Below are 12,343 nucleotides of genomic sequence, written 5' to 3'. Positions count from 1 at the left end.
TGATGTAGGGGGAGGTTGTTCTGAAGCCAGCATGGGTGTGTGGGAGACCTGCAGACATTGCCCTTGGGGACGGGGAGTGGGCACAGTGGGGTGGGGCTGGGGATGGACTGGAGGGGCTCAGAGGTCTCTTCCACCCTTAAGAAGTCTCTGTTCTGCTGGCCATTCCTGTACAGGTCACGTTATAAAACCTTCCTGCTTAATGTAGGTTGTAAAAAAAAAAAAAAAGACATTCATGTGGAGGAAAAAAAAAACCTTTATTAGATTTGTTTGTATAAAGAGTAACAAAGTGCTTACGGATTGAAATAGGGCTCATACATGACATACATACAGAAAAAAAACAAGTAATACTGTAAAAATAAATCTGTCCTGGTCGCTGCTCTTAATTACAATTTTTTTTTTAATATATATAGAGAGAGATATTTAAAGACGTCTTTCTGTTATTGCCAGAACTATTTCCACTTTTAAAATCCACGTTTGGTGGAAAAACCAACTTTGCCCAAAGGGTGGGGGGTCAGCCAAAGATTTCCAGTTAACCCAGTGCTCCTGGAAGAGCCCAGCCTGACGGGGCAGGGCCGCAGTGCCCTCACGCGGCTCAGTGGCACTTCGGTGCCAGCCCTGGTCCTGCCAACACCGCGTGCGTGGTCCCAGGGAGCCTCACGGGGCTGTGCTGCTCTGCTGGGCAGCACAGCATTTCACAAGCACGGGGCTGGAGGCTGAAGTCGAACGAGACGACGGCCAATGCTGTTATTTAAAGCAGTCAGCCAAGGGAGCAGCTTCACAGGAGCAAACTGCTGGGATGCACGAGCATGCTGCCCAAGGAAGTCACTGACAGAACCACGTGTGGCACAAGGTGACTTTTTTGGGTCAAAGCATTCCTCCCTTCTGCTAGGTAAGCTCTCCTGCTGCTCCCATCTCTCCTTCACAGAATTATTCTTTGCTGGGGGAGTGTTCCCCCTAAATCTGTACACGGTTTAGTTGTCTTCTCTCCTCCCCCAAGTTAATTACTTTCCTGTGCACATTTCTCAGCACTGTAGCTCACTTAGTCGCAGTACAAGCTGGAAATCAATGTGTTGGCACATTTAATATCTACATCAGGAGGGGGGAAGGAGGTTTTAGGGGGAGAGGTGGGTAAGAAGGGTGTGCAGGGCTGGCTGGGAAAAGCAAATACATTTATCCAGAACGGGCTTCTCAATGAAATGCATAAATATACATGCTCATTCATGCTTTTCTTTTTGGAATATGACAATTGGACAACACCAAGTATATTTAAAAGCCTGAAACTGTAGCTGGCTTCACATTATTTTCTTTAGGGTTTTTTTTTTTTTCATGCCCAATTGGTGCTTTGTTTCAGAGCTGTAAGTGCACAGGGGCTTGGGCAGCCAGAATTTTCTACCAGCTTCCTCAGAACTCCATAAAAAGTGGCAATGATTCTCTTCCATCCATTCACTCACAGAAGCAAACCTGTAAATGCCACAGAGTGCACTGAGATGTGCAGCACTGTGGTGATTTCTGACACTGCTTTCAGCTCACGTTCCTCAGGATGGTTCAGAGTGGAGCGAGACCAAAGAGAAAACTGTCTTCTTGCAGTAACTGGTACAAGAGCAGGTGAAGCCGTTGTTTTTGCCATACCTTGTTAATTAATTTGATCCAACTGTTGACTGATTTTTTTTTTTAAAGGAAAACTGTTGGAAAAATAATCCTTTGAACACACTAGCACAGTCAGAATACAAATTACAGTAGTTAAAAAATGAAAGGTCTTGAGCGTTTAGATTTTTCACACACCTCTGAAGTACTGGCAGTATAAAAACTGAGTTACATCTTGCTCATAATTGTCTCAAAGCCTTGGATCAGGTTGTGAAAGGTTGTCCGTTTGTCATGCTTGAATATCCAGCATTTCCTCATCAGCTGGTCGATCTAAGAGAGGAAAAAGAGAAGGTGCTCAAGATTGAGTGAAACAGAGGGAAGCACTGCTGAAAACCAGTTAAAGGGAATGCCTAAAGAAGGTGGAAATGCCATGAGGGACTCCACAGGGAGGATCTGCACCCTGAGTGTGCTGCTGCTTATTCACTAAAGGAATTAGGCAGTGATAGACATGGAGCTGTGTTACCTCCTCGGGGCAGTTGGGTGGACGTGGCAATCGCTTCTCCTCTTGGAGGACACGCACGAGCCGAGCTACTGTCATCTGCCCCTGCGTGGGGCCAATCATCTTCAGGAACTCCTGGGGAAAGAGCAGCAGGCCACGTGAAAGTGAACAGATGCCTGTCACGTACACACGTTACAAAGCAGGAGTAACATCTGTACGTCCCCAGGACACATAGTCACCACAGCCTGTCTCAGAACAGGGTCTTCAGTGAAAGACAACCACGAGGGTTGCTCTGAGAAGATAAAATTCTTTCCATTTCTCTTTTCCACACAAAGAAAATCTGATGTGAGCATCTTTAGCAGCAACTTTCCCCCACAAGCACTTACTGTCATGGGGCTGGACTCCGAGTCACAGTAGGTGAGCAGTTCGTACAGCGTCACCCCGAACGACCACACGTCCGAGGCGATGTAAAACTTGCTCTGAATCAAGCACTCTGGAGCATACCTGTGGCCACAACAGGACAGTGTTAAATGCTATTCAGGGCTGCACCACCACTGTGAAGCTAATGTAAGAGAGCTGAAGAGGCACGTGCTGCATTTGTCCTTACACAGAAACATGGCCGCAGCCACATTAAACAAGGTACATCTCACACAGCTAATCACTGTGAGGCTAAGGGAGACCTAAAGCAAAACCCATGATCATCGAGTGCAGGTGGACACTGATGCAAGAGCAGATTAGTTTAGCCAGCCAGCTGCCTCCTCCTTGCTCGGATACTGGACCAGTACTGAGGCCTCTCAGGGAAATGGTTAAAGCCTTCAGGACACCCAAACTAACGGGAGCAGATGAGTCATTCTGCCATGCAGTGTGGTTAATGAAAACAAGTTGTTATTACCAAAATACAGGGCTGTCCAGGTCATCTTTGACAGTGTAGTACTCCTTGTCAGTCTCGATGGCTTTGGTGAGACCAAAATCCCCAATTTTCACTCTGTTCTCACTTTCTACAAGGACATTTCTTGCTGCTAAGTCACGGTGCACGTACTGCCGGGAGCCCAAGTAGTCCATCCCCTGTAAGAGGAGAAAGCCTTTTACACTAGTTTCTCCAGTACTTCACATCACTGTTTTTTCTCCCTCCTTCCCCTCCAAACATCCCTTTGTTCATGCAGTAGCACTCCCTCCTTTTCCATGGAAAGCTCTGCTGGCACTTTCCAGGGTCCTTCTCTGTTCCACATCTTCCCTCTAAACTCTGCCTTTGGGTTCCCCATCTCTTGAGGCAGGCTGTTGTTTCTGCTCTGTGCCTTTTCACGTTCAGCTGAGTGCCCACTCTCTCAGAGCCTTCTCTCCACGGCATCTGTTCCTCTGCATGCTGCTAGGACTGACTGTGTCTGTGCTGCTTCCAGCTGCCTGCTCTGCCACAGTGACAAAGCCACAGCCTCTGGCAGAAGGCACACAGCATTTTGAGGACAAAGCAGGGAGAGTGATTTTGACCGTAACACAAGCCTCCTTTCTCCTCCTCTCTTAGTCTGAGTGTTAAATGAATACTAAACTAATCAAACAGAAGAGTTACAAGAAAGCTGTGGAGCCAGGCTCACCTTGCAGATCTGAACTGCATATCTGAGAAGCTGTTTGAGATTGATTTTGTTCTTGTTTCGTGGCAGGTACTCCTTTAAGCTCCCAGAAGGAAGAAATTCCATGATGAGTTTAATCCCATTTCCTCCTAAAACCGAGTGCATGGTTAATTTACACTCACTCACCCATCATGAACGTCAGAACTTTCCTCATGAAGACTTACCATCTTCTGTGCAAATTCCCTTATACTTGACAATGTTCTCATGATACAGATTCCTCAAGATTTCTATTTCCTTCTTGAGATCAGCAATGTGATTCCCTCCACTCTCTGGCTTCAGAGATTTAACTGCCACTTGTTCTCCTGTATTGTCACCTTCTGGATCGTATCTGCAGAGTTCAACCTTCCCGAAGTGGCCCTAATTGTCAAGGAAAAGAGCATCACTTAGCAGTCCCTGACCAGAATGTCACTGATGCTCCACTGGAGGCATTTACAAGTGATGTCTTCCTGCTGTGACACAGAAAGCACACACAGATCTATGCACACACACACACACACACACCCCTCTATAAAAATGCAAAGGCCAAGAGACCAGAAGTTCTGCTGACAGTTCAGCAGGATTAACCAAGAATGCCCAGGCACCTTTATCTATGCCTGAGTGCATGCACACCTCCTCCTGATACCCCCACTCCCCCCCCCATACCATGTTAAATGTTCAAAAATGATCACAGCTGTTCCTCATGCTCAGCCCTGACAGGAATCAGGGGCGGTCTGCTCTGGGAACAGTCCTATATCTCGCCTCCAGTGTATGGACCTAAAGCTGACATTCCTCTTACCTCTCCCAGATCACGGATTCTCTTCAAGAATCGTTTTTCGAAGAGCGTGGGATCGACCTCTGTAACAGGCTTCTTCTCTGAGACAATATCAGGGTCTGAGAGTGGAAAAGCACCAAGTTAGGCAGATTCCTGAAAGGACATCTTGGTCTTGTCAGACACTTAGGGCACCCTTGTTCATCTGCTGCCCGTAGTGCCTCTGTCCCCACTGTCTCAACTTCTTTTACTTAAACCTTGCCTGGTTCTTGGCAGGGAATTTCTTCCATTGCTATGTGCCAGTCTGTCACTTTCCCAGGCTGACTCAGTCTTCTCTCAGCATGCCTGCCCACCTGCAGTACTTACTGAGCTTCTGTGACGATGGATTGCTAGAGACAGAAGATGTGGCTTTGCCCTTGTGTGCTCATTTTCTTCGGTAACACACAACGAACCAGGAACTTCGTTAATGCTCTGATGCAGTCAGGAGTGCTGCAGAGATTTCATGGAGCTCAAAGGCCACCATGAAGCTAAACTGGAGCTATTGGGCAGCCTCGTTTCTTAGAATACAGGCAACACCTGCTCCTCCTACATTCTTTGTTTAAAAACATTCAGGGCAAGAATCTTACTCCACCAAGGAGCAGCAAGTGGGTACCTGACAAAACATCTGCAAGATCACTGTGGAAGTGAGACTGTTTTGTACTTAACACTACACATTACAATATATGGTTTCTAAAGAGCAGTTTAGCTGCCAGAGCTCAGAGAGTGTTGGGCTCCACGCTCCGAGACAGCATTTGAAGTTGGGTGGTGCTGCTTGGAGCCAGGGCTTGGGCTCGATGTTCCTTGTAGGTCCCTTCCAACTCGAGATACTCTTTTGATACTGTCACCATGCAAGAATGCTCCTGTGAGAGCACAGAATCACAGAATCACCAAGGCTGGAAAGACCTACAAGATCATCCAGTCCAACTGTCCACCTCTCACCAACAGTTCTCTCTAAACCACGTCCAGCTTTACCCAAGCAACCCTCACTTCCCTATCCAACTCTCCAGTCAGTCACCAACACCAAGCCGTACTTTGCTCCTCCAGCTTGTTGATGTCTCTCATGATGGCTCTGAAGAAGGGTCTCTGGTGGGGGTCGTAGTTCATGCACTGTTTCATCAGGTCAGCTAGCTCCTTGCACGACGGTGTTATCAACATGAAATGCCCTTCGTAGAACCTTTCCTTCTGTGAAGTGCCAATGAAAATTCCCACATGAGTTTTAGCTTGTTACTTTATCAACCTATGTTCTACATTAGTAGATAAGACAACTTTTTCTTAACTTCATCAAGTTAACTTCTATTAGCAAGCTGATAAATGGAAGCTGAAGAAGATAAATGTGACTCGTCAAGGTTTAGGCAATGTAGTTTTACCTCTGCCAATGTTTTGTCTTTCAGTGGTGTTTCTCCATTATAGCAGATTTCCCACAGTGTTGTACCAAAACTCCACTTATCTGCTGCAATGCTTAAATTTTTGGAGTCTTCAACACATTCGGGTGCAATCCAGGGGATTCGCTCCACACATTCTTCAATAAAACAAAGAATCAAAGCAGTTTGGAATTAATAGGAAAGTATTTAAAAAAAAAAAAACAGTCCTCCAACTTATTCATGTCTTAACTACAAAAAACTGAAGCCAGAGTATTTGCTCAGTTTTGGGAAATCATGATTCTGAAATCCCTGATCTCATACAGACATTTCCATGGCTTTTATAAGCTCATGTCTGGGCCATTCAGAAACAGATTCTTTCTATACTGTCTCACTGGATCTTGAGATGGAATTAAGTAAAACAAATCCAACAGGCTCCAGCCATCAGCGGTGCTCCTTCGCTTCGGTGTTGTGGTTTTCAGCTTCACAGTAGTGCACTGCTTTTATTCTAGATCCAGTTCTAGACGGTATAAATGGTGGTTTTAATTTCCCCTTCTCAATCACAATGAAGAGAAAAATCCAGTTCTTGTAGCATACCTTGCCTGGACAGCACAGTGATTGGTATTCCTGGGTCACTCAGCTTTATGAAAGGACCATATTCGGTGTCAATCCCCTCTCTTGCCAGTAGGATGTTTTTAGTACACACGTTTCCATGTACCAAATCCTTATCCTCCTGTAGCAGGGTAGGAAAAGAGTGCAGTGAGTGCGCTGAGCAATGCTCTGCAAGTGCATTTGACACACTATAGCATCAGGGTATAGAACGCTCCAAGCTGAAACCCAAAAATACAGCTTGGAAGAAATTATCCTAGAGAAAACCAGGGCAAGGTTTTGTATTTGTAAATGTGGTTAATTTGGGGGAAAAAAAAATCCTTTTTCATGACAAGCAAAACTGCAATTTCCAAGTGATGGCAAACACAAGCACAAAGAACGTCTGGTTTGCTGCCAAAGAAGGTGCCCATCCCCTTCTCTGAGAGTCTCTCCTTATTTAAAGCAACAGAGTTAATATTAAAAAAAATATCCCCTACGCTGCACAGACCCACTGCCCAGTTAGTAAGCTATGCACGTGACACCTACGTAACCTCAGACTGCAGCGAGCTAAGGGCAATGCTCGTGTCTTACCAGGTAGCTTAGTGCACTTGCAAGTTGCTTGGCTACGTTGAATTTCCAGGGAGTTGTCAGGAGTTCACTTTTCCGATGCATAAACAAATCCAGGGGCCCAAATTCAACAAACTCTTCAACCATGATATCTACAAAGCCAGGTGCACAGTCAGCATTGCAAGCACCAGTGTCTGGAGCAACCTGATACAGCTTGTTGCCATCTCCCACCCCTGCCCCAAGGCAAGCTGCTTAGAATGTCTTTATTTCACCTTCTTTAAAGTTTATTTCAGTGCTCAAAGAGAGACTGTGCATAGTAAAAAAACAGTAAACCAGGAGCAAAGCATTTCCAAGGCAACGGAGCAGAGCCATGCCAGGGAGATGGCTGCTGCTGGAAGGCTGGTTTGTACTGACACTACTGCCACCACTTTGCCTTTCTGACCTCAGGGAATCATCCAGTATGACATGTATTCAAAGGAAGCACTGCAAAGGAAATCTGATTAATGGAAAGGACCTTGCAGATGCCTGGCTGCTCCAATTCCACTTCTGTCTGCTCTGAAAAGTCAAGCAAGAGATGGCAGCAGCCAACCACATCTCCCTTGAGAACAGCCCTGATATGAATGGCTGTCCTGTACCTACTGAAGCCTGCTGCTTAAAAATCCCATCTAAGAGATGTTAACTGAACTCACTTTCTAAGTCACGGACGCAGACTCCATGGAGGAAGACAATGTGCTTATGAGAAACCTGCCTCATCATGCTTGCTGCTTCAAAGAAGGCCTGTCAGAAAGGGAAGCAGATTAGCCATTCAATCACTGTGGCAGTCATCCATGCAGTTAACAAAGCAGAAGAGCAATAACATACACATTTGCAGAAGATGAATGTCCTTCCCACAGCAGGGTTTGCCATCCCCCCATCGTAACGGGGCAGCAGCAAGCTGCCATGGATGCACTCACTGTTCCCTGGGTCACATCAGCAGCCAGTGCTCTTCTCTGCCCTCTCACAGACAGCAGGTCTGAGCGTCCCTCTGTGATGCATTAGCCTCTCTTTCCAGATGATTAAGCAAAATGCAAATCAAATAACTTGCTTGCGGCCACTTGAACAACTGATTTGGTGAAAGCCTCCCGAGCTCACTGCACAGCACAGGGGCAATTTCTGGTACAGTGCAGTACCTTCACTGAAATCCTTCTCTCAGCTGACACGGTTCAGACCTGAGGGATGGGGGTGCCTGTGCATTTTGGACCACAGCAAGGTCTGGCTCCATTTTGCTTGTGCTTACGGCCTGCACACAAATGCAGCTTTCTAGGTATCTCAGAGGGCTGATCCATGATAGACCGGTCTGCCTAAATTGCTGAGAGATACCCCCAGCATTCTCCCATTCTCCCATTACATTCACCAGCCCTGTTGTTCTTAGACACTCCACAGTTACAAAGAGGTGAGGTCCAGTGCTTACAGTTCAAGACAAAAAAAGAAACAACTTGCCAAAGAAATGTCTCTGTGGCTGGGGTCCAAAACCTTGAGGAGCACTTTAATCTCTTTCTCATTTTGATATCCTTCATTCTCATCATCTTTGTAGTTAAGAATCCCTGAGTAAATCTGTGTTCTTGTCCCTCTTCCAAGATGCTCACCCTATAAGACATAACACAGCACATACTTTCAAATGAGGACACGAAACAACCAATGCAGATGTACAGAAATACACTCTATTCTGCCTCTCAGAATCAGCCCTACGTACAGGGTTAGAATCGTTAGAGTGAAAAACCAAGTGACAGTGTGTTATTCTTCAGTTTAGTGATCTCTGAGAATGCTTACCACTGTAAACTCATTTGATATTAAAGGGCTGGTGCCTCTCTCTAACATTGAGCAGCTTCAGTGTAATCTAACATCGTTAGACTAAACATCAAATGAATAAATAGTAACTGGCCTCTTATTTACAATAAGCTGCTACTGAGTCGATCTTTTATGTGCTTCCAAAAGTTAAAGGAAATCATATTTCAGTAGAACACTTTGTTTTGGAATGTAATTTCCTCCTAAATAATAGAGGATTCTGTCTTGGGATATTTTTGAAGGAAGTCTGAGTGCTGCCTGTTAATACAGTAAACTAAAAACACTTAATATTATCCATTCCTGTTTTCCTCAGCCAGTAATGCTTTTCTTTTTAAAATAAACCTGCCTGATTTAAGAGGCAAAGACTTTTCCAAACAGTCACAGTCATTCATGCATTCAAACCACTGTGTGTTTTTTATTCAGGTGACACGTGCCATTAACTGCAAAGGACCATCAGAAAATTTAGCCACGTGCTCAATCAGTTTGGAAATTAGGTTTTGAATGCCAAGACTGTTTGAATCTTTTGGATGCTTTGCCTTTTATTTCCCGTAGGATAAGCTGCCTGTTCCTGCAGTGGGTCAGGCTTCAAGAGGTGCAGATGTATGCTACGGCACGATCCAGGTAGCAAGAGCAGCTCCTGAGACTTCCATGATTCTTCAAGAGTACTTTACAAGCAATTCATTCCAAATGCAGTGGGAAATTGCTCCAATATCCATTTGTGCAATATCCGACCATCCGGAATGCAGTGATTTTATATAACCTGAGGATGGAGGGCTGCCACACGGGTAGATTCCAAGACACATACCTGCATTATTTCTTCTTTGCGGATTCGATGGAAACTCAGCTGCCCTAGATGGTAAGCAGGCTGACATTCCTGAGCCTTCTTGGTTGCAACTAGCAAGTTGGAGATTTCTGGAAGGTGAGGAGAGAGAACATTCCTGAAGACTTCACAAAGATAACTCCATGCACTCACCCTTCTCCATCAGTTACATTTCTGTATACACACACTGCTAAGTAAATTCCCAAATGAGAAGGGAGAAAGGAAGAAACTGATCTAATTCCTGGGCAGGTAAGTTCTGCTCACTGTTTCACAGAGAATTCACCAAAGTAAAGCTATTTTATAACGTATATACAATCATATTTACAGGCACTGCTACTGCCACAGGTGAGGTAAAATAACACACGTCTCTACTCTGCCTACAGGCATGGCCCTTTTCAGTGTGCAGATGGGTATGAGACTGCAGGAGCCTCATTTCTTTACCACCTTGAAAGTTTCTTTAAAGTGCTCTGGGAGACATCTATTTTCAAAGCACAAGGACTTAAATTAGGGAATGGGAAACAAACAGAAGGAAAAGACTCGAAAACCTGCTGCTGCTTCCCCACACAGCTTCTTGTCAGGGAGAAGCAGTTAGATCTACATAATTCATTAATTAATAATTTTGTCTTCCTGTTTCGGTAGCTGGCATTATTAATGACAATATAATGACTTTATACGCCTGTGTGCATCTGGCTTTCCCATTACTGGGAGAAGAACATGTGCACCAGGACTCAGAAAGCAATCAGTGACAGACCATACGTGCAAAGCACTGTTCCTATTTGTGAGATTCCAGAAGAAAAAGGGGAAAAAAGCCAACAGAGAAGAGAGAGAATATGGAGCAGCAAAGATAATACACTGGGTCCCACTGAAGTTCAGAGGTGCCACTGTGCTGACTAAAGGAAACAGTGTGCCAACACAACACTGAGGTGGGCAGAAAACTCCTTGATCTGATTATTCCAAATGCAGCTGTCAAAGTTTGATCAACAGGTCCAAGTTTTAATCTCTCTGTGCTCCAGACAATTACCAGTGTTCTTCAGCAGGGTGGAAAACTCACGTGTGTAGCTACAGGTTACTCTGCTTAAGACCTAAATAAGCAGCTAATTAACGCAGCTCAGTTATTCCCCTCATTCTAACAGGAAACCATTATCTGATCAACCCAACCATGCCACTGCGTGTTTCCTCTGTCATACAACATTCAGCTGCACGATAATTGCACCTTACAGCACACGGTTCTGGGAAGTGTTGGCAGTAGTAGCTGAATGAATGCACATTCATCACCTACGATCTGATCACACAGACAAATCCACTGCTGCGGGGGTGCTCTGCTCAATAACACTCCAGCCTAGGTCTGGTTCACTGCTTTGTGAACAGTAATCAAGTAAATAGCACATCATCATTAACAACAAGCAAGCTCAAATGCAAGGCTGCCTCACAACCCCTTGCAGGCTGTGAGCCTCCTTTGCTGGAGCAATGCAGGCTGCATGGCCACGCATACGTGACTTGGTGGAGAGAAGGAAGGACCTTATATGGGCCTTGCTTTGACACAGCACTGCAGCCCATGACTCAGAGTCAGCTGTGACATTTTGGTTTTACACAAATCTAGACCTCAGGCTCCACCATCTGCAGGGGATACTGCAGGGGCCCGTTGTGAAGGTGCAAAAGGGGAAGCTGCTGTCATCAGAAAGTTCATACAAACAAGGCTCTTGAAAAGCACCAGCCCATGAACATCCTGTGCTGACCTTGTAGCACTAAAGGGAACCCCCTAAAGCTTTGCTCACAGTGCTTGCTTTTGTTTCTTGACAAGGCTCCCCTTCCAGAGAGAAGCAGTGAGTAATAAAAGAGCTTCACACAAGAATACAGAAGAGAAGACATTAGGAATGCTTCCTATTGCTGAAGCTTGTTGTTTCTCTTAAAGGACAGAGGCTACCTCTTGGCTTTGGCTGGCAACACCTCTTCAGTGTAAAGCTGATGTTGTCTGTGCGAAGGATCTGTCCTTTCAGGTGGTCCATCAGCTCTTTTAAGGATGCAAAAGATCTGTTTGAACCATGTAGGAAGTACCCGCCTTTCTTCACCTCAATCTGGAAGTTCTTGTACTGGATTGAACTATTTATCATCTGTAATTAGAGAAGGGAGGTGGGAAAAACAAGCAAAATACTGGTCACTGAAGTGAAAGAACACCTGTAGGAGTGAATATATTTATAAAGCCTACGAATTCACATCCGGGACCAGTTAAACATTTGCTCCTACATTGGGTTCCTCTAAAACTCCAACAAGAGGAGAAGGCCCCAAAATTCCTGTGCCCTTCAGCCCCAGGAAGGCTCACAGAAAGAGTGGAAGAAGAGCAACATAAGGATGCAAACCTCTAACAAGTCCCAATTCCCCTCGGTCAATAACTGCCGAATCAAGAATCTGGAGCATGGTTTCAAAATCTCACTTAAAAACAGCAAGAATGCCTTTCACAGCCCGGGCTGTCCAGCAAAGATTTCAGGCTGTGGTTCAAATCCTCCAGTTTCACACAAAGGTACTGGGCAAGAATGACTTCTGTATCTGTTATTCTTCTTCAGTATCATTAGAATTACATTCACAGAGCTAAATCAGGGAGCATTAGAGAAGGTGCAGCAGCAAATTCTGTCTGCTGTTTTCCCAGCAGGTGAGTTTCCAAAGCTGAATTTACATCACGTTCATGCAGTTTCA

At 45.2% G+C, this 12,343-nt stretch overlaps 1 protein-coding gene across 3 annotated transcripts in view; it reads right to left on the bottom strand.

Annotated features, from left to right (window-relative positions):
• Positions 1 to 240: 240 nt before the first annotated feature.
• JAK1 (Janus kinase 1) overlaps positions 241 to 12,343 on the bottom strand; it is a 48,035-nt gene continuing 35,932 nt past the window's right edge. For 2 of the 3 annotated variants that reach the window (XM_065737261.1, XM_065737270.1), the window contains exons 11-25: positions 11,577 to 11,763; positions 9,638 to 9,744; positions 8,488 to 8,634; positions 7,698 to 7,785; positions 7,033 to 7,160; positions 6,451 to 6,586; positions 5,863 to 6,014; positions 5,527 to 5,677; positions 4,484 to 4,578; positions 3,873 to 4,065; positions 3,673 to 3,797; positions 2,976 to 3,148; positions 2,470 to 2,587; positions 2,108 to 2,218; positions 1,465 to 1,914 (exon numbers count right to left, since the gene is read on the bottom strand). In XM_065737261.1, coding sequence (XP_065593333.1) covers positions 1,813 to 1,914; positions 2,108 to 2,218; positions 2,470 to 2,587; positions 2,976 to 3,148; positions 3,673 to 3,797; positions 3,873 to 4,065; positions 4,484 to 4,578; positions 5,527 to 5,677; positions 5,863 to 6,014; positions 6,451 to 6,586; positions 7,033 to 7,160; positions 7,698 to 7,785; positions 8,488 to 8,634; positions 9,638 to 9,744; positions 11,577 to 11,763 — 2,013 coding nt within the window. In that variant the 3' untranslated portion in view covers positions 1,465 to 1,812. Of the gene's footprint in view, positions 714 to 1,464; positions 1,915 to 2,107; positions 2,219 to 2,469; positions 2,588 to 2,975; positions 3,149 to 3,672; positions 3,798 to 3,872; positions 4,066 to 4,483; positions 4,579 to 5,526; positions 5,678 to 5,862; positions 6,015 to 6,450; positions 6,587 to 7,032; positions 7,161 to 7,697; positions 7,786 to 8,487; positions 8,635 to 9,637; positions 9,745 to 11,576; positions 11,764 to 12,343 lie in introns of those variants that run through there. The other variant, XM_065737279.1, reaches the window with a different exon arrangement.

This window comes from Cyrtonyx montezumae, unplaced genomic scaffold, assembly GCF_038088225.1.
Source record: "Cyrtonyx montezumae isolate F1298 unplaced genomic scaffold, pur_monq_1.0 scaffold_1, whole genome shotgun sequence".
NCBI lineage: Eukaryota > Metazoa > Chordata > Aves > Galliformes > Odontophoridae > Cyrtonyx > Cyrtonyx montezumae.
Note: the sequence above shows the minus strand (reverse complement) of the source record. Positions and strands in the feature narration are given on the sequence as shown.